The following is a 22,004-nucleotide window of genomic DNA, read 5'->3' on the forward strand; positions in this document are numbered from 1 at the left end:
CTAAAGTACACCGGGAAAAGAGAGACTTAGTATTCATTAAATTTAAGAAAGTATTTTTCAACAGTTTTACTTTCACAATAATAAGTTGAAGAAAGAAATAATGAGCATGTTTCTTGATTACGTAGTAGATTTCAGGATGGTATCACATAGCCCCTTGACTACACATTTAATTTAAGGGAAGTTCCATGAATCAGAAAAGGACAGGCTGGAATGGTGAACCTGTAGCCTCAATACTAAACAATGCATATTTTATATCAGTCCAGAAACTGAATACCACAGTTTCATTAACTGTAATTGTGATCTAGAAATAACTCTTAGAGTAGCCGACATTAAAATAGTCTGATAGTGATGGTGCATCTGAATCCCCCCTACACTGTTGCCAAATTACATACATGGAAAATTGCTGATCTTTCTCAAAACTATCAGCAGTTACCATAAACAGACTATTTTGATGTGGACCACCCTAACTTCTGTTCTCATTTAATTTCTGATGTGGTGCCACTTACTCGATGCGGCAGACAAAGTGACCGAAACCCTTTTCCTCCACATCATACACCAACTCCTCTCCCTCCCGTTCGAACCAACCTCTCAGTGTCTTCTTAGGATCTTCCAGGTACAGATCTTCATTCTGCGTTACAGCATATGGATTCTCTGTCAGATCCGTCTCTTCATCCGCATCCTCACCTTTAGAAGATATGAATATGAATGTTGAATTTACCCAAATATAGGCAATAATAATTGTTTATTCGACAATGACAGATTACTTATGGTTAGCAAACAATGGACAAGCCTGTCAGTCTATTGTGCCATCTATTTAATTTGTTACATCATAAATCTATTTCAATGTTTTAGACACCATTGAAAATACAAGTTTCTGTGTATGTTCTCTCAGACATAATAAAATGAATTGCTATTATGTTATATTGATGTCACATCATACTCTTTATGCTGAATAGTCTCAGTTTCTGTATCTGCTGTCTCAGACTTTATAATAGCTTAAACTACCTGGTTCCTTTCTCATACCTGGTCTGCTAGTGGGGGAAGGTGAGTTGTGCTCATATATAACAAACACTATGGCACAGCATGTATAATCTACGCTTGTTTAATGGAGGAACTAATCAAACCAAGCTTTGGCGTCCCACTGTTCTACTGTTAATTGTCTGACCAGTATTGTAGTTCTAACGTCTGGTAGCTCCTTTCTCAACACAGCACTATTTCCCTGAATCAGGATAATGACTCACCCATGCCCCAGTCAATTCCTCGTTCCTCTTCCCTCTTGATCCGTTCCTCTTCTTCTAGCAATTTCTGTTTGTGTTCTGCTTCCAGAGCTGTCAACTTCTCCTGGTATTTCTGTTTCAGCTCTGTCACTGACATATCTGATTCTGGTTCTTCATCCTCCTCTGGGCCTTGAAGGATGAACATTCCTAGTGCTACACCCCAACTTCAGCACATAACCTACCTGCAACACATACATTTCATACTTGTTGCTAACCTTCTTCCCATATCAAATGAATTTAAAAAAGTACATCCAAGTTTCAATTGAAACTCTTATTGTAGTTGTACAGCAACTTATTTGACAAGCAACATCGAGCGTGGCTGCTTCTTGGATAGGTGACCGCTAAGCGATCTTGTCCTTGAAAGCAGCCCGCCTGCCTGTTGGTGGTGGTTCGGAAGTCACCTTTAAAGCCGTTGGTCCCCAGGTTAAGTGGCTTCTTAGCCCTAAATTCACTTGGTAAATAAGACTTCTTTACTTTACTTTACAGATGAAATTTATTTCTTTGATTTATGTACAGTTCATGTGAAAAGAAAAAAAGCTCACAGGTATTTTCTATCATATGCTTGTAGATCACTTTAGCTGTGTTAGATTTTTTATACACTCATACTGTTAAAAATGAACAATATTTATTTCTTATAGTTCAGTGATTTTATGAAATGTTATAATTAAGATATTTTGTTAAAACTAATCAGTTTGTTAAAAAAAAATAATTTTCTTGTAAAAATATAGTATAGATGGAGTCAGAGAAAATAATATTTCATTGAAGTTAGTTTTTTTATTTAAAACATGAAGTGAGACTACCAGAAAATATAGAGGCTATTTTCAAATATTAAACATACTAATGGTTAAGTTTCTTTAAAATCTGACCAGTCATAACAGTTACTTTGAAGACTGATTAAAGACCTATTGAGATGGAATCTTGTTCAATTAATCAACTGATTATTATTGATGATGACAAAAGTAAGATAACATTTAAATAACCACAGTGAATTTTTGTTTAGGGCTCATTATTGACATTGAATAAAATGAAGTATAAAACGGATTTTGAAAAGCTACACCATTTTATTATTTTTTCAAAAGCCGAAATATCAAGTTTCAATACTGGCTGTCTATTAATTTGAATTCAACACATCATCTTTATATCATTTCAAATATATTAATATGTTGAGATTCATTTCTATATATTAATTATCAGTTTAAAAATAGTGTCTTAAAAACTTAAATAAAAAACTAAATTAAGTATATGATGTTGTTTCTAACAAAAACTTAATGGGGTTCTACAATTTTGCGAAAACTGTTCCATAACAAATTTATTGAAGTAAATTCCATCAGTACTACTAGACAATTTTTCAATCTTTTCTTAAAAATGTATGTAGTTACTTCAAATTTAATAATAGATGGGTAATTTGAAATAGACAATATTATTCAATATGTCGGCTTTTTAAATTCAATAATTGACCTGCCTGTCTGAGTATGATTCCATGAATTATGATGATGTGGTGTGTTGATTTCTCTGTTTGATTTTTGTGTACATCTTAAAAAATTTAATACAGTTCAATACACATAAAATCTGTAAACATAATTTCAAGATCATCAAAACTTTACTGTAGTTAAGAATATTTTGTCCAGATTCTTTTGGTAGTGGACACCAAAAAGAGAAATCTCCATAAGCCATAAACCATTAAAAGTTTAGGTTTTATATGACAATGTGTGAGAACATCTTATATAGGACGCCATAACAACTGAGGATATTAACTGAAGAGTTTTTTATCTTTATTGAAGTACAATAGAACACGTAACTGGAGCTACAGCACTGCTGCCCCTCACCTTGACTCGAGTGTAGCTGTGAGGCCGCAGCTTCTGTTTGTTAACGAATGTGCCCAGTGAACTATCAAGGGTCTAGGATGTAGAACCCTGGGTCACAACTTGTCGCTGCCAGTAACTCTATACTGCAGCACTGCGTGGTACCGGGAGATAGTGGGGTGTAACATAGGGATGTCACAGTGCTCCAGTCGCCCAAACACCCAGAAACTGCGCTGCGACAAGTCTATTGTCTTCACAATTGTACCAGATTTCAGTTCCTGGAAGAAAAAAAAACGGTGCTGTCTGTTATTATTTACACATGAAAATATTGAGAATATGACAAGGGTACAGAGAATGTACATAAGTGAGAATTCTTTTAGAACAGACAATAAGTTAGAATCTGTAGTTTTGGATTATTCTGGTCAGTTAGCTACATCAAGTACAAGTTCAGTATTTAAAATATGTTACTCGGAACGCCCAAAATGTTGTTTAAAAAGTTGAATTGATTTTAACATTAAACAAAGAAAATGTATACATTATATGCTTAGGTGAAACATTGGTACGTAGTCTTAGCTCTCTTCTATTAACTTAGCAGAATATAACCTAGTAGCATCTTACTGTAGTTAGAACTGTGTCAGAGGAGGCTCAGCTATTTATAATTAAAAAAACAATCTAGATGTTAGAAATTTTAGTAAATTTGATTTCCTTGCTGAGGATAAAATTTTTGAAGTATGTGCCTTGTCAATTCTATTGTCATTAATTATTGTCTCCCTTTATCATACACCTGATTCTGAGTATTAAATATTTTGTAATAAATTGAGTGAACTGTTCAGTATTTGTAATATCCTCAAAACCAATATAGTCCTAGGTGCTAATTTTAATATTAATTGTAGGAATGATACAGACACTTTGACTAGAAATATATGTGCCATAATATCATGCTTTGGTATGAAACTTGATACTAGAGAAATAACCTGGCATTCACTTAGAAGTGGAAGTTGTATAGACAACTTCGTAACATCTGTCTGTAAGGATTATTGGGAGTGTTGGAACATCTAAATATCCATTTTGCTCTACTTGTAACACTTAAAATCAAAAACAATTCTAGGAACATTAACAGCAATGCATAGATATATGTAAGATTGTCTAATGATTCATCAGTTGCTCACCTATTGTTCGAATTTAAAAAACATAATTTTAATGTATATTCAGCAAGAGATTCAAAAATTACACTTTTGGCAATTTTAAATATGTTTTTTTATATTTTCATACACTTGTTTTTGCCAGTTAAACAAACCAAAGGTTAGAATAAATAATGTAATTTTAAGGATAAGAATCTGGGTTCAATCTTATGATCTAGTGTCATTGAACAAGGAAATGTGACCATTATTATAACTTGGTTAAGCACACTAATAATACTGTGAAATCCACAAATGTATATAAAAAGTATTCTGTAACAAAACGTTACAAAGTTGCTTTGTGTAAATGCAAAAACTTGACTACAATAGGCAAAAATAATTTGAAAAATACTCATAACAAGGGGAGGTTTAAGACCTTCCTGGAATCGTCATTAAATTCTGCATTTTACCTTTCATGAGTAGTGTTAAATGAAACCCACAAAAAAATTTACTCATTGATCCTAAGCTAGTGATATGGATTTTAACTCTTATTTTGTACATAGTATAGAGGAAGAGCTCATCTTTCAGTTAGAAAGCCGAGGGACTATAACCCATTAGGTCCTATGGAGGAGGACTTTGATTTATGATATTTATTTGTTAAAATTATTTTTTTTGGTTATGTTTTAATTACTTGGTTTGGGTTTGTCATTTTCTAACTGTTTTTAATTAATTCAGTGTGGTTTCTGATGAAGGGTTCTGAGAACTCGAAAATTAAAAAACATGAGCACTGGATTTTCTGTTTTGGTTTAAACTTTTGATACTAACTTGGAATAATATTATTGCCTGTTATTGCGCTAATTTTGAAGTATACTACAAAATACAGATACATACACTAGAAATTTCTTCGTTTTCAGTAGGAATTTCTGGAATATTTCATTTTTTTTTCTTTTCATCAAAAACCTAATTTGGATCATTATGAACATTTTTGGAACAAATCAAAAGACACTGGAACCAAATATCATTCAGGTAATGGATGCTTAAACAACAAAACATATTTTAATTTTTATGTACATAAGTATAAGAACATATAAATTAAACAGTTTTTTTCAAAAGTATTTGAAATAATTTCTGCTAATTTTATTCCAGTTTATTATTTTCTAAGAAATAAAATTTCATATAGCCTGACACAAGTGCATCCGGCCAACACCACAGGCTAGGCGACAACACCTTCTGATCCACAATGATGGTGACATATGCGAAAAACATCCCTCGTGGTAGTACAAATCCAGTAAAAAAATAAAATTCAAACAAAGATTTGATCACGAAATGCCTTGACCATGACTACTTTATAACAAACAAATATTGTAAATTCACCTAACCATACTTTCTACAATCTATGCAAGAAAAGTATTTCCACCACTTTGAATGTTCTAAATTCATTATTTGTCATTTTAATACTCTAAAACTTTAATATTGATTTGTTCAGAAGGACAATAAGCAATAGGTTAATACCCCCACCCCCCCCCCCCCCCACCCCCCCCCCCCCCCACCCCCCCCCCCCCCCACCCCCCCCCCCCCCCACCCCCCCCCCCCCCCACCCCCCCCCCCCCCAATTTACCTTTAATTAATGATTATTAAAATAAATTATACTTGTACCATTGTATTCTTTTTTTCAAAACCAAAGACTGGAATTTCTTTAAGAATGTTTGGAAAATATTCTGTAATTGGATTCCCTGTTTATAATCAAGATATTTTCCTTTTAACATAATGCTCCAAAATGTTTGTTGTTTGTCAGTCAAAAAGAGAGAAGATTGTGAGCAACGGCATTACCCAGGCTATGTGGGACTAATCCTCCTACGAAATTCCATTTTCTGTTAGATACAAGTAAAGCCATTCAAAATTCTTAAAAGATGTTTACATACAAACTTATTCATATTAGTAATATTTTTAGTTTTTTTACTCTTAACCCTACATCGGGCGCTTAACGGAGTTTTCCTCCGTGTATTTTTTATTATTAAAAATAGTACTACTTTTCTGATGTTGGCAGTAGTTTCCCGCAGTGTACTTCACGAGCATCTTTCGGGGAAGCGAAACAATAGCCTCCCGCTTATCTTTGTCAAAATCTGTCAGTATGAGGTCTACTTCCGTGGGAGACCGGACGATTCCTCCGTGAGCACCCGATGTTGTGTTTGGACGAAATCTCCGTGAGCGCCTTATTGTGTTTAGTTTTTATGGAGTAATAATCCTTGTGCGCCTACATGTGTGGCCTGTGATGGTTTCTTTTTAAGTTTTACAATATATTTTATTTGAATTTTGTGAAATGGAGAATGAAGACGAGAGACTTGTCAGTACAGTACCCGTGTGCTAGGGAACATTTCAGTACTGTTTATGGAGTGATCATTGTCGTTATAAGAATCAGAAAGAAAATGTTTTTAAACTTTGTGTAGTGTGGAAAAAGATTTATAGTAAAGAATAAATTTTGATTTCAGAGTAATAATCGAAATTACAATTGTATAATATCTTAAGAATTGAAGTAAGTTGTTTTTGTAAGAAGTTAAAAACTAAGTTAATTTCCATATATTATTACAGTAGGTTAAACATTTTTATAATTAATTGCATTATTTCTTAAAATAAATCATGTTGTTATTATACAATAACATTTTTTAAGATTTTGAATTTCTTATTTGAAAAATTCACTACATAAGAGAGTAATTTTTATTTAATTTCTAAAAATGAATATATTACATTGTAATTAAATCAGTATGAATATTTAAACAAATAAAAAACCGTTTTTTAAACGACTATGATATCTATTATTCGCTAACCTGGAGGAAACCTCCGTGAGCGCCTGATGGTGTTTCTAATTTTAAGCGCCTGATGGAGTGTTAATAATAAATATGTGCCTACCAAAAACTTGTCTAATTCAAAAATTTTCCAGTTTGTATTCAATGAGCTTTATAATTAACATAATTGAATACTTCATATTACAACAAAATTCTATCTCACCATTTTTATTGGATCTGTGAACAGTTAAGGCTCTGTCAAGTTATAAAAATACTAGCAGTTACCCGCGCCTTCCCAGGCAATTTTGTAGGCTTTGCACGTTTATAAGCACTTCTCTTTCAAGTGAATTATATTTCTGACACCAACGTTGAGTTTGCCTAGTTGCCATGATCAAGAAAATGTGTAAAAAGTGTACATTTATGACTGTTGTAATTTTACTCCATTCTTCGTATTATTTGTTCTGTAGTTGATTTTGCATGTTTTCCCGATCTAGAAAATATATATACATACACAGATCTGATAAGCCTACTTTTTTCAAAACAAACAAAGATTGGTTTAGTAACAGACTTTAAGTTTATAGTAAAAATTAGATTGTTGCTTTGTCTTTTATATCTGTATTACAGTACTCAACGCAATAATAGCTAGTAATAAATTGTGTTAAGTATGGGAGCATTGCATACTTAACACTTAATAGTTACTAAAATGTACAATTAATTAAATTTTTTTACTAAAACTTTTAATTTTTCTAATCTGGATATATTCCTACTCTGCTCAACAGTGGTTGCAGAAAAGACTGAAAAATAAGAAGTGTTGTATCTAGCCTACTCTATGCTTTCACACCATAAATGTAAACAAATTGAAAATAGTGGTTAAATTAATTAAACATATGTTTGTGATGACATAAAACAATGTTTACACAAAACAGTTGATTACATTTAACAGGTTATTTCAATCAATAATGTTTGCTTGCTGTAATGCAACTTTAGAGACCAGTGGGGCATGGCACATAGGGAGTTTTGAAATAAGGAAAAGCATACATGTTCACCAAAGACCCTAAGAATGTCCATGTAAAATTTCAGTACAATTGGTTGAATAGTTTACACGTGAAATCATAACAAACATTATTAATTGAAAGAGCCTGTTAAATGTAATCAATTGTTCTGTGTAAACATTGTTTTATGACAGCACAACCATATGTTTAATTAATTTAACCACTATTTTAAACTTGACTTTGACTTTTACTAGAATAATTTCAAAAATTCATTAAACCACTATTGATTTATCTATTACTCAAGTTTAAAATTTAACTAGGTATTATTTATGGAAAGAAAAAATATTATATTAGAAATACTCATAGTATTAAGCGTACTTATACTATAGATATTAACTAGCAGTTACCTGCGGCTTTGCACGCAAATCTCATTTTGAAAAACATGAACACCATGAGCATATTCTTTTTTAATGGCATTGCAAACAGTCCTGAGATTCAACGATAGTCACTGAAAGATACTCCAACCTCTTGATCCATTTTAGATTTAAGTTTAACTCTAGAAGTCAGGCGACTGATATACGGCACGGTCAGCCATCGTCTAAATGGCCACGTCAGAAATCTGACCTGATAACGTACCTTGCATTAACGTTACATGTTTTATTAAGTTTTATACTATTTTTAGATTCCTCTATGGGTATAAAAAAAGACTGATGTCGGTAGTTATTGCACAACATTTGTTTTCTTTCTATTGTTGTTCCAATTGCTTAGTTTGGAGTTTATTTTAGCTAGTTATTAATCATAAGCTACATAACAGTTTGTGATAAAATAAGCGAACACTTTAGAGATAGATCAAGTGACTTGAGAGAACTGCTAGTGTGTGAATCTATTTCAAGTGATGAAGGAGAGGAATCTGACTTCAATGTTGATTATCAAAGCGATTTTAGTGATAGTTAACCGATTTTTCCTCTAATAGTGAAGATGATTATCAACCTTATAGTGACAAAATTAATGAATGGAGCCGTGAGCATAACACTGACTTAGCCAATGAGCTCCAAGCTGCGTGTAGGCCTACAATACAAACAACAAGCAAATAAAGATATAAAACCATAATACACTATATATATTTTAGAAAAGTTATTTTGTTACTTTCAGAGGAAAAAGAATAAAGGAATCCAGTTTACTGTTTATCTACTGTTGTACATGCTGAAAGAAAAAGAGATACTGAGGTAGAAAAACCTGTTCTGATAGCCAAATACAATTCATTCATGGGAGGGGTGAATGTAAAGGACACATGTATATACCATGCAACCTGCAGCAGACCAACAAGAAGATACTGCAAGAATATTTTTTCAAAGTTCCTGGATATATCCTTACATAATGTTTATATCCTTTACAAAAGTAATACAGATAAGCCTTTGAGTTGAAGAGACTTATGGTTAGTTTAGTTGATGAACTAAATATAGACCCAAATCAAACCCCAATCCAGTTTACTGTTTATCTACTGTTGTACATGCTGAAAGAAAAAGAGATACTGAGGTAGAAAAACCTGTTCTGATAGCCAAATACAATTCATTCATGGGAGGGGTGAATGTAAAGGACACATGTATATACCATGCAACCTGCAGCAGACCAACAAGAAGATACTGCAAGAATATTTTTTCAAAGTTCCTGGATATATCCTTACATAATGTTTATATCCTTTACAAAAGTAATACAGATAAGCCTTTGAGTTGAAGAGACTTATGGTTAGTTTAGTTGATGAACTAAATATAGACCCAAATCAAAAAGGCAACCGCCAACAGAAGGTGATGTTCTTTATCCAGTGCACCAACTTGCTTTGCTTCCCGGAAAAAACAATCGGTTATGTATGGTGTGTTAAGAAAAGCAGAAAATAAAGAAAAAAAAAACAAGTTAGTGGTGTCCGAGATGCAATGGTGGAATACACCAGAACTGATAACTCTTCTTACAGCACTTCTACAGACCAACAGCAGGTAGGAAGAGGTGGAGTTCATCCAACAGCAACAGAGAGTAGAGCTAAATTCTACACTTGTATATATTGTAAATATAGGTATGTTGCATCAATGATTTTTATATTTTAATTTTTGTGACTTATAATCAATCAAAATTATTCATAAAATTTGTTTTAGGGTCTTGAATGCAACAAAACAACACATACATATGGATGCTTGTATACATATTTCAAAATGTATACAAGCATAATGGTTTTAAGTCTATTGCCTATGCATTAGAAATAAGTGCGTTGGTATTTAATTTTAATTTACATTTATGTAAATATACATAAAAATTGTAGATATGTATTTAAAGTCATATAAACTATATATTTATGAAATCGCCAATCAATTTTAGATAAAATGTAGATATTAGAATTGTTTTTTTATGTGCTTAAAGTACAAAACGAAATCAAAGGATGAATTTTTATTGTATGGTTTTTGTTGCGTCAAAAATGCATGATAACAAAAGTTTTTCTTGTGTGTATATTACATTTTTCTGTGTTCTTTTATGAAAAAAGTTATGTATATGTTAAGTTTGGAGCATTGGTTGAGGTTATAATGTTTTTGAAAAATTCACAAACAGTTGGCCTAAAATACCCTGCCACCTCTAGGGTTAAAGATGGAACCATGAAGTTGTAGACTGAAACTGTTTTTTTAATACCTCTGAAAGTCACCAGTTTACTAATTCCTAAGATTGCCTTGTGATCACAGTACAGTAACATTGCAACCTGACTAGATATAACTATAACCTTATTGCCATGCCAGATATCGTCTGGTATAAGAGTTGTAAGGATTAAGGTTTTAGTTTAAAGACTCTCTGAGCACCTGCTATTCTAGGTGCAGCCCTGGACCTCATGTAGTGTATCATGCCCTGTAGACACAGTGTTTCTGTTACACTTAACAATGGCAGAGGTTTGAATAATCCTTGTACTAATAAATTCTATAGCTACATGTAAATTCATCACAAGGTTTGTAAAACATATAAATCATCATATGTTAGGATTAAGTTATAATGGTTTAATTCCTGCATTAACAAATACTAATAATACAATTATATTTTTTGTACAAAATCACAGATATAAAAAATGTAAGTAGTTCTGATGGACATAATGAATGAAATTAATGAAAGAACACAAATTCAGTTGCAGTATCTACACTTTTACAGCTCAATCTTCTGTTTCACTATTGTAGGAAATTGTGAAGCATAAGCGTATTTTTTCTTTGGTATTTCAGGTTCTTCGACACTGGAAAAAACAAAATTAGGTTACAATCGTTGTGAAAAATAAAATGTGAGTCAGGAGAAAAATTGGGTTCTTTGACATTTCAGGTTTCTAAAGATATGATAAAATCAATCATATACAATAAACACATTTTTGTTTAATCGAGTTAGCAAGACTTTTTCTGAAATATTTCTATATAGTGCACTATTTATTTTAGACCTATTCTGATGTTTGTTTTAGGATTTTCAGCACTTTATACAGTAGAGTAGAACTGTTTGTCACACACTATCTGAAAAATATATGGTTTGGTTGTAGAAATAATACTATAACAAAAATTGTGTGTACAAATGTGTCAGTTATTTTTTTTAATGCCAAGATGATTTATAACTATTTGTTAACGCTGTTTTATATTTTATATTTAATATAAAATTTCTCATGTAAAAATTAGTATCAACATATAATTCTATTTTTACCTTTCATTAGTGTTGAGACACAAAAATCTAAGTTTTTAAAATGAAACATTTCTGGATTTGAGACAAATTTCTAATTTTATTAAGGTTTTAAACTTTAGCTCTACGTTAAAAAGCGGAGTCTAAGATGTGTGGGTAGCAGTTAATTAGCACTCCCTCTTAAGGTAGGGTTTAAAAATAAATGTTATCACTATAATTGGTTTTTGTACTACAAGTATTTTGACATCAGGTGTCTTTTAATAAGGTCTTCTTAAATAAGATCTCCCTCTCATTCCTCCAGTTTAAGAAGAAATTATATTGAAATCCATAAACACAATTTTCAGATAATTTTATAACCATTTCCTTACAAGCATTTTTATTCATATTCATTAAAAAGCTATAACATGGATGAAGGGCTTAAAACAACTGATGTATTTTAATTACATTACCTACTTATGCTATTTCCCTGCATGGCTATAGACATTAAAAGACAGAAAAACACTATCTTTAGCCATTCATACAAGATACTTGAATCCTGAAAAGTTGGAACATGACTATACCATTTTTATAGTTAAGAACATGGAGGTGTCTAGGTTCCTAGTTTGTAACATACAATATAATGAATGGAATATAACCATTCATGTCAGCTTGCAGTTTTATAATACAAACAAACCAACAGTAATCACTCACCTCTTCAAGTCAGTTGGGAGGGTCAAGTTGATGGAGCTGTCAGAAGAGATGATCTCCACGGGCCGTAGGGCCCCAAAGAAGTCAGTGATGGGCACTTTATGTGGGTCTCTAGCAAACAAATCCTTCCTCACTCCTACAGTTGAAATACAAACACGCTTCGGACAAACTGCAAGCTGGAAACCAAAATTTTCCTGATCACATTTGCATGTATGAAACATTTAATAAATTAAATTGATAAAACATCAAAGTACAATCATACAAGAGTTATATCAGAGCTCAACATGAAATAAATTAATAAAGAGTAAAGTGATTAATAAATGCTGCCTAAGTGATCTCACTCATTCAAGTAATGAACTTCAGTTACTTTCAACGAAGCTTGACTTAGAAAAGGAACAGAGAAGGAACGAAATGAACAACTCTTTTAAAATCCTGGACGAATCGAACGTTGAGATTGTCGACCTTAAAAAACAAGTCCAATCGTTGGCTTGACGAACTACGGGCAGCGAGAGCTTCACATCTCAACGCTCATCGCCGAGAACAACACCTTGTCTGACGATGGTTCGCAGTATTAAAAGCCAAGCTTTTGTTGTCGTCTGAGTCCAATGAAAAAAACGATTTAACTATAAAAAATCTCAGTTATAAGTTAGATTTATTAACTGCTGAACTCAGTGTAAATAGTATTAGTGACAAAAAATGTAGTTTCTTACAAATGGGTTGAGGAGCATATTATTTCGGATTATTTTTCAGCTATTGCTAATAGTGTGAAGGGTAGAGATGAAATTTTATTGTTTAACCCAGCTGTTTCTCATTTGTTAAAAGTTGGTACACCTGAGGCGATTAATGACACTTTGTCCAACTCCACTTTCAATAATGCCAAGTATGTATTTCTTTGTGTAAATAACAGTGTTGATAAGCAGAGAGCTGACTCTGGAACACACTGGTCCCTTTTATTTATTGATCGAGGTGTATGTAAGGGCTTACCACATTGACTCTGTTTTGGGTGTAAATTTGAGCTCAGCAGTAAACATTTTAAGAAATTTAAATGTACCTCAATCTAGTCTAGTAGAGATCAAATGTCAACAGCAGGCGAATGATTTTGAATGTGGTCTCAATGTAATTGTCAATGCAAAATTCATTGTTAATTACTATTGTTCTCCTAGACGTAAGGAAGAATTCACTGATTGGTTCTATTGTAATGTTGTAACTTTACCTGACTGTCCATCACCTGCCCTCAACTCTGTCATACCTTCGAGCACTTCCTTCTCACAACCAGTCGCAATCATCCCCTCCTCAGTTAGATAACAATACTCATACTACTAGCTGTAAAGTTGACACTGTAAAACTTGTTAGATGTAAAGGTGACAAGTGGAAACTTGTAAAATCAAATTCAAAGCGTAAACGATCTAAACAAAACAAAAACTTCCTCGGCAAGAAGTGTCAATCGAGTGTGGGAATAAATATGCTGTCCTGAGTGATATTGATGTTGACGACTGTACAGAGTTAAACACGACCCCTGGTGTATGCGGGACTTCTAAGCCAGCTAAGGAGCTCTCAGTGATATCTCATTCCTCTGTCTCTGTAAACAGATCGAAATCAGCCAAAAGAGAAAAACATACATGCAAATAAAAGTAATGTTAGCGATAGCCCCCTTGACTGTTAATGATATTTCATGTAATGAAAACCTAAGTTGTAATGAGTTACCTTTAAAATCATGTTTGATTAATTGGTGATTCGTTTATTGAGATACTCGGGCAAGCAGTGTTTCCGACTCAGGTGCTACAATTGATATGAATCCTGGAGCCAGAATACGTACAATTAAGCAAAAACTTTATGTCTTATCTAAATGAAAAGCCTAAGGTTATTTATTTAAATGTTGGCACTAATGATGTACCCTTGTGCTATAATGGTGGATCTGGTTATAACGGGGGGTGTGTGGCAAACGTTTAATTCTAGATTCTATGGCAGTTCTTTTGTATACTGTTAAAACTAAGTTCTCTACTTCTAAGGTATTTTTAAATTGTATTCCAATAAGGCGTGATTTGAAGTATGGTACTCTGTGCATGTTGAATGAGCAGATAGAGTTGATGTGTTTCAACTTTGGAGTACAGTATGTTGATTTAAACTTTTGCTTAAGACTGCGTCACCTTGCAAGGGATGGTAGACATCTGAATAAGGAGGGTAATTTTCTACTGGGTTTCATAATGCATCAGATTCTTTATAAGATAAATGCTCATAAGGACGAAACACAATCCTTTGAACCAGGTACACCTGAACCTGATACTCCTACTGCTCCTGAAACTAAACCTTATACACCTGAACCGAACCAGATACTCCTGCTCTCACGTCGGGGAAACGATTCAACGCCTCATCCCAATCCCCCATCTTAGCACTACGTGACTTTTCCCCCGTTGCTTCTGCCTTGGACTTCAGTCCAGGTGAGGTACGCAAACGGCTTTCATAATAACTCCCTGAAGGTCCTTCCTTCATCAGAATATACGGGGTTTAAATTCTAATTATGAAACTCTCCAGCTTTTCATTCAGGAAGAAAATCCAATGGTGGTGTGTATTAGTGAGCATCACGTTAACCAATTCGGCATTTTGCAATTGGATGGTTATGTGATGGCAAGTTCGTTCTGTAGATCCGGAATGGAAAAGGGTGGAGTTGCTCTCTTCATTAAACCAGATGCTTCCTTTTCCCTTATTGATGTCTCTAACTACTGCGTTGAAGGTTTCTGTGAATTGGTGGCCATTTCTGTTGAGCTAGGCAGTGGAAAACTTTATATAGTTGGGGTATATAGACCCCCCCTTAATTGCAAGGAGGTCTTCTACAAAAATATTTATGATTGTCTTTCACAGGTTATGAAAGGGAGTGCAAATACAATTGTCCTGGGCGATTTCAATATTGATTTAGCGGGTTCTTCCAACGACTCCAAAACTATACTAAACGATATGCTGTCCTTTGGTCTTCGCCAAACCATTCGTTTGTATACACGAGAGTTTAAGAAGTCTAGGACCCTGATTGATCATATACACAGATATACCTGAACCCTGTTTTTCGAGCTCTGTTATAGTGTCATACTTAAGTGACCATCATGCACAGGCTGCAATAGACAATAGACAATAGACAATAGACAATATACTTTATTGACATGTTCTTTGAGAACAGTACATAGCGTCAGTTATACAGGTATAAGGTAACAATTTTTAGCTGTTTGTAAATTCTTCTTCTGTGTAAAAAGGTCTCTCTTGGAGCCACAGAGTCAGTTGTTTCTTGAAGCGGTGAGGTGGTTGGTTCTTTAAGTGCTCTGGAAGGTGGTTGAAGTAGGCGGCTCCTTTATAGGATGGTTTCCTCTTGTATAGGCTCAGATGGTGTGGGGGCAATGCGAAGTCCGAGGCATGTCTAGTGTTTGTGCTGGTGCAGATCTGAGTGTCTTGGCTGTGATGTTTTTACAGTGTGTGGAAGATTACTTCTCTTATGTAGAGTGATACGACTGTCAATATTTTAAAATTTTTGAAGTGTTCTCGGCAGCTGTCACGGTAGTTAAGGCCTGCGAGGCATCTAATTGCCCTCTTCTGGTTGATCAGAACTCTCTCAAGGTTGGTTTTGGATGTTCCTCTCCCAAGTGGCAATGCCATATCTCAGGTGTGATTCGAAGAGAGCAAAGTAAGCTACCTTGGCCGTGTCTGTGCCACTTATTTGTTTTATTCTACGTATAACATAGTTTCCTGCAGATAGTTTTTTGCACAGTTGATCTATTTGTGGCTTCCATGACAGTTTATCATCAATTATGATACCAAGGTGTCTGGTGGTGTTTTTTATTTCTAGGTCTGGGAGCGTCAAGTTAAGGTCTCTGCGTAGATTGCTGAATGTCATCTGAACTGTTTTTTTTATTATTTTAAGACAAGGTCATTTCTGGTACAGAATAGTTTTGTTTTATTGAAAGTGGCAGTTGTGTTTCTCTGGAGTATTGCTATTGATTTATTTGCTATTGTTAGTGCTGTGTCGTCTGCATACATGACGGTATGACAGATGTCTCCTAGCCAGTTGGGCATGTCATTTGTAAGTAGGAGGAACAAGACTGGCCCCAGAAACCGATCCTTGTGGTACGCCCCTTTGTGTGTCAGTGGTTTTTGATTGACATTTCTGTAGTATGTTGTTTTCAGTGTAATTTACTTCCACAAACATCTTTCTATCAGTCAGGTAGCTACGGAACCAGCTTTGAGCTTTTCCTCTTATACCAAGGTTTCCTAGTTTTTGGAGTAGTTGTTCGTGATTTAGGCAATCAAAAGCCTTACTGAAGTCTAGGAAGAGACAGGTTGCTGTGCAGCCTTCTTCCAGTTGATCTATAATGTATTCTATGAATTGTATTAAGGCTGTGGATGTTGATCTGCCCTTTAGGAATCCGTGTTGTTGGTAAGTAAGAAGTTTGTTTTCCTCAAGGTAGTTTAGGAGTCTGTGTAAGACAACTTTTTCTAAAATTTTTGAAAAAGTAGAAATGAGTGAAATAGGTCGATAGCTGTTTGTGTCATTATGTGTCCGGCTTTGTACTTTGGGTAGACTTTAGCTATTTTTAATTGGTTGGGGAAAATTCCTTGTGAAAGAGATTTGTTAGTTATATAAGGGTGAGTGGTCTTAACAGTTCGTTTTTACATGCTTTTACAAGTTTAGCTGATATGTGATCTGCTCCAGATGAGGTTTTTGGTTTTAGGGAGTCTATGATTTTTAAGATTTCATTAGTTGTTGCTGGTTTGAAGTGTAAGTTCTGCTTTATAGGTGGAGGTGGTTCATAGTCATCTGGGTCTGGGTTCGGATTAAGATCAGAGTTTTGGAGTGTTTCTGTGTGCCACAGTTGAGAAAAATGTGTTGAAAACAGTTTTGCCACTTCTGCTGGTTGTGTGTATAATGGTGTTGTCCATGAGGAGGAGCAATTCTGTGTTTGTTGTCAGTTTTAGCCTTACGCTGGTTATTTACCACTTGCCATAACGCTCTGGACCTGTTGTCAGCTTTGTTTATATATTCTGCCATATATTCTTTACGTAGCGATTTTAGTTTAGTGTCGTAACTCTTTTTCCTTGCAGCCGTCTCCATTTTGTCTTCTGCTCTTCCTGTGCAATTGTTCCTTTTCCAAAGCTTTTATGTATTCACTTTTTAATTTGGCACATTCCGTGTCCCAGCACTGCCTTAAGCCTTTGTTTATGTCTGGTTGCGCAGTTTTTTAATGGGCAGGTTTCATCTAGAATAGATTGTGTGATAGTGTGGAAGGTGTCATACAATCGTTTATGTCCTCTTGAGCATGGAGAATGACCCAGTTTTGGGTTTGCAGTCTGGATTTGAAAAGTTCTATTGTTTTCTTGCTGAAAAATTCTTTTTCTTTCTTTGAAGCTTTCTTTTATTTTTGATGTGATTATTGTGGCTGATTGGGCTGTATGGTCAGAAAGTCCGGATGAGATAACCGATGTGTTTATCAATTGTTGGTCAATGTTAGTGCATATCCAGTCTATTGATTAGAGGTATCTCTGGTGATACGTGTGGGTGGTAGGTTCATTCTTGTTATCTGATAAGATGTTAGGAGCTCTTCGAGTTTGGATTTGTCATTGCTTTCAGTCAGGCTGTCCACATTGATGTCTCCTACAAGCACGATCTTTTTGTGTGACTCTAGAGATCTGTCGAGTTGTTCTGTAAGTATGTCAATACCCTTGGTCTAAGTTTGCGTTGGGAGGTCTGTAGACTCCGAGTATTCGTAGGCTTGTTTTCTTTGTTTTTTATCTCGAAGAGAGCTGTCTCGCAAATAAGCTCGCTCTCATCTCCACTTGTGTATATGAGATTAGTGTGCTGTTTGAGGTCATCTTTTATGTATCCTGCCACCCCTCCTTTGATATGGTTTTTCCTGGCAAAGCCACCTACAAGTGTATAGCCATCAATGCGGGTGTTTTCCAGGTTTTCTTTGGTCAAGAGCCGTGTTCAGTTACTATTATAAGGTCCGGGTTTTCCTCGCTTATGAAATGAGTAAGTCTGTCAATTTTGTTGGATAGCCAATTTACATTTTTGGTGCATGATTTTAATTTTGTGTTTTGTATAAGGTGCTGAATTTTCCTCGATGTTGAGTTCTGTGTCTTTGTGGGTTGTTAGTTCTGTACATGTTGCTATTTTCTTTTCCTTTCGGAGTTTATGAACGTCCTTGTTACAAAAATGGTTTTTTCTTTGTCCCTTGTCCTTCGAGTGCAATCTAAAAAAAGAGGTTTTGTTTGTGTTAATTTGCAGAGTTGCGTGTCTCTGTTTAGTGTCCTTATCTTTTGTAGTATTTCCAGTCTCTGAGGATTTATCCGAGTGGTCTTTAAGTTCCAATAAATGATCTGGTTCTGGGGAGGCTTGATTGTGATATTCAGATATTACTATTTCATTGGGATCCTCTACTTGGGTTTTTATCTCCCTTACAGGAAATTTCCTTTTCAAGAAGACTGGAAGCTCTGGTTCGCTTCCATCATCGTATTTGTGTATTTCAGGTAATACTATTATGTTGTTTGGGGGCTGTTTGTTTGAATGGCGATGTCGGATGTGGCGGAAGGGTGGTGTTGCAGACTTTTGAGTGGACTCTTCTGGTTCCTTCAGTTCATGGTTGGTGAGGTGTTTCCCTTTCTCGAATGTCAAAGGGGGTGAGGGGTTCTGTATCAACAAGGTTTGGGGGTGAGTTTTTTTTTCAATTCTGCTTGTTGCGGTTTTGAGGTGTTTTCCGTGTGTGGAGGTTGAAAGTGGTCAGCTAGGTCCTGGCTTGCGTGCGAGTTCATCAGTCTTATCCACTTGCTCAGCGTGTCATCTCCAGTGGGGGGTGAAATAGATAAAAGATTGAGTGTGTCTGGAGATGGCAACAATACAGTGTGGTAGGGAGTCATATATGTCTTCTTTTTTTCCTTGATGTTCGTATGACTGCTACATGCCCTGCTTGTTTGCCTTGAAATTCATGCACTGTTGACACATTAAAGCCTAGGTTATTAAGTGCTCGTTTTTCAGCCTGTTTGAATACAAGGACTTTATAAAGGTCTTTGTCCAATTGCAGCTCTTTTATGTCTTCCAGGTACTTTAAGGGCTCGTCTCGTTTTTCACAGGGTTGCAGGTTACCATTCCTTGTTCATAATAAGATGCTAAGAGGGTGGTGATACTGTTAGTACATCTATATGAGAAACTTAGGACTTGTGTCACCTCAGCCACTCTTGTGATGTCATAGTATGTCATGTTGTAGTTTGTCCTGTTTATGAAAGGTATTTGTTGTTTATCTCCCACCAGTAGTGCCTCTTTTTACTCCGGCAATCGCACAAGCAAAGAGGATTTCTCCAGCATGGAGCATTAAGGCTTCATCTATAATTACCCTGTTGTATCTTCCTCCTTTTTTTTATGTGGTCTGTTAGATTTATTATGAAGGAGTGCACTGTTCTGCATGAGTCTTTGATATGCTTATTATTGTGTGGTTGGGTATTTTGTTTTAATTTTAGCCGATTTCTAAAGTCATTTGCTCCCTCCCTGGTTGGGAAAAGGACCAGGTCATTTTTTTGAGTAGTTGTTTATAATAAACGTTGTTTTGCCACATCCGGGCACGCCTTGGACAAGTTGGAGTTTTATGTCAGTGTTCTTGTCTATGTCAACATTTTTTATGCCACCATAGAGCGCCAACTGATTCATCACCTCGGTTTCTCCTGAGACCAGAATTATTTTGTTTGCTGGCCTTGTGTTGGCATCGACTGTGTATTTTGAGTTGTTGTAAGTTAGTTTAATAAATCGAGTGCCGTCAAAAGCCGTAGCAGTACTGTTTTGTTGGTTTTTAGGCGCAGCAGAGGTTGACCGGTACTGAGGTCAATTATGTCATAAGCTATTTTTGACGCTGCGATCTTTGTTTCTAGTGCTTGTATTGAGAGAGAGAGAGGGCCTTTGTTCCAAGGAGTTGGCCTTATAGAATTCAGCAAAGGATTTTAGTAAGGCCCCTTCTGCTTGTCTCCAGGCATTTTTTTGTTCCTCCATTGCTGCTTTAATGAAGGCTTGTGTTTCAGTAATTTCTAGATTTTGATCTTTAGCTGTAGTATTTGTAGTCGCAGGCAATTTGTCATTGTTGAAGTTTGCGCCTCTTCTTCTCCATGTGCTGTATATGGTTGGGTCATTTTCGCTGGCTATTCTTGAAAGGCTGAGTTGGTGTTTAAAGCAAGGTATCTAGTATGGAGTCAATGGTTTTCTTTATTTTTTTGTCACTTGTATAGATTCTATATCTGTGCAGGTAGGCATTACTAATTGAATTGAAGTACAACTTGTAGTATTTCTTCTGTGCTGGCTTTATTTGGCATTATTGGATGCCACAGTTCGTTTATGCTGATGGTGAAAAGTATTGGAAATTTTTATGCAGTCATTTACCGTTTCCATGAATTTGAAGAGCTTTGATTTCCAGTTGTTGTGTTGTGAGGAGTAAACAGATTATGCTGTAATGGTTTCTTGTCATGTATTATGGTGGCAAAATTGTTGTATGATAATTTCTTGCTTGTGACTCTGCCTTTCAGCTCTGCTAAAGTTTCTGAAGGCAGCGTGAGGGAGCAGATGGATGTATCTTTGTCGTAAAAGCCAATACCGCAGGCCCTCTCCCAGTCAAGGTCAAAGTGTAGTTGTGATGTCACAAGGGGCGTATGTTCAGGCACAAAAGCTACAGTTTTCAGGTTACTAATCCTGTTTGTATCTTGTATGTTTAAGAATGAAATGCGGCCGGTATTTGTATTTACTGCAGTATTGCGTATTATTTTTCGTGCAACTGATCTGGTTTGACATGTGTCTGTGTCTTCTGAGTCACTAAGCTCTTGTTGCTCAAGGGTACATGAGAAATGTGTTATCTATGTTAATCACATTATTGTCCATTTCTGGGTTATCACGGTATAGGTTCAAGTCTGCCATTTTGTCTACATTTGAAGTTCTTGACACAAGAAATAGGTTTTTGTTGTTTCCTCTTGTGGGAAAGTCAGTTTTTTTGTGGCCAAGTTTTTTATGTGATGGCTTTATATTGTTGTTGTTTTTCAAGGCCTTTTGTGTCTTTTTTACTTTCCAGTGACTGAAATCTAGAGTCCAAGGATGTTCAGGCTGTTCTGCAGTTTCAGCAAGCTTGGTCACAATTGAGGGGTTGTTGTGAGGAGCAGGTCACTGTGTTTGAGGGGAGACAGTGTTTGGGTGGCCATGCATTTTACCTGTTTGTTAGCGTTCTCAGTTTTGCTACTGGCCCTTTTTATTTTGGTTATATATTGCTTCAGTTCTTCTATTTCTTGTAAAATGTGCATTCATAATTTGAGTTTTGTTCCCTGTCATGTTCCTCAAAGACACTTTGAAGCTTCCTTTGTTGGTCTTTTCCTTTTTCAAGGGAGTTGTCCGATTCAATTAGTTTTAAATTCCAACTGTTTTTCAATTCTCACTAAAATGAGATTCTTCTTTGGTTAGTAGATCTTCTACAATGGCCTCCATATTATCAAGCTTTATAGTCAACGCACTATTTTCCCTTTTTAGCTGATTATTTTCTTCTAGGAGTGCAGACCCTATTTTTGCTGCTATAATCAGCTGTTCCTGTTCTGTGGCGCTGTTTATTGGATCATCTCCAAGAATACTTAATTCCAATCCTCTGATTGAGTTGTTCAGTATGTGGCT

At 35.2% G+C, this 22,004-nt stretch overlaps 2 protein-coding genes across 2 annotated transcripts in view; both read right to left on the reverse strand.

Annotated features, from left to right (window-relative positions):
• Positions 1-483: 483 nt before the first annotated feature.
• Positions 484-3,376, reverse strand: LOC124356320 (kanadaptin). The gene is made up of 3 exons (XM_046807505.1): positions 3,104-3,376; positions 1,242-1,459; positions 484-684 (listed from the first exon to the last, which is right to left on the reverse strand). The coding sequence occupies exons 2-3, from the start codon at positions 1,420-1,422 to the stop codon at positions 503-505; spliced, it is 363 nt and encodes a 120-aa protein (XP_046663461.1). The 5' UTR covers positions 1,423-1,459; positions 3,104-3,376; the 3' UTR covers positions 484-502.
• A 7,600-nt stretch (positions 3,377-10,976) lies between these two features.
• The window catches only part of LOC124354558 (putative GPI-anchor transamidase), a 35,075-nt gene continuing 24,047 nt past the window's right edge, over positions 10,977-22,004 (reverse strand). The window contains exons 7-8 of the mRNA XM_046805110.1: positions 12,344-12,516; positions 10,977-11,228 (exon numbers count right to left, since the gene is read on the reverse strand). Coding sequence (XP_046661066.1) covers positions 11,144-11,228; positions 12,344-12,516 — 258 coding nt within the window. The 3' untranslated portion in view covers positions 10,977-11,143. The remainder of the gene's footprint in view (positions 11,229-12,343; positions 12,517-22,004) is intronic.

The sequence above is a fragment of the Homalodisca vitripennis genome, chromosome 2 (assembly GCF_021130785.1).
Source record: "Homalodisca vitripennis isolate AUS2020 chromosome 2, UT_GWSS_2.1, whole genome shotgun sequence".
In the NCBI taxonomy this organism is placed as follows: domain Eukaryota; kingdom Metazoa; phylum Arthropoda; class Insecta; order Hemiptera; family Cicadellidae; genus Homalodisca; species Homalodisca vitripennis.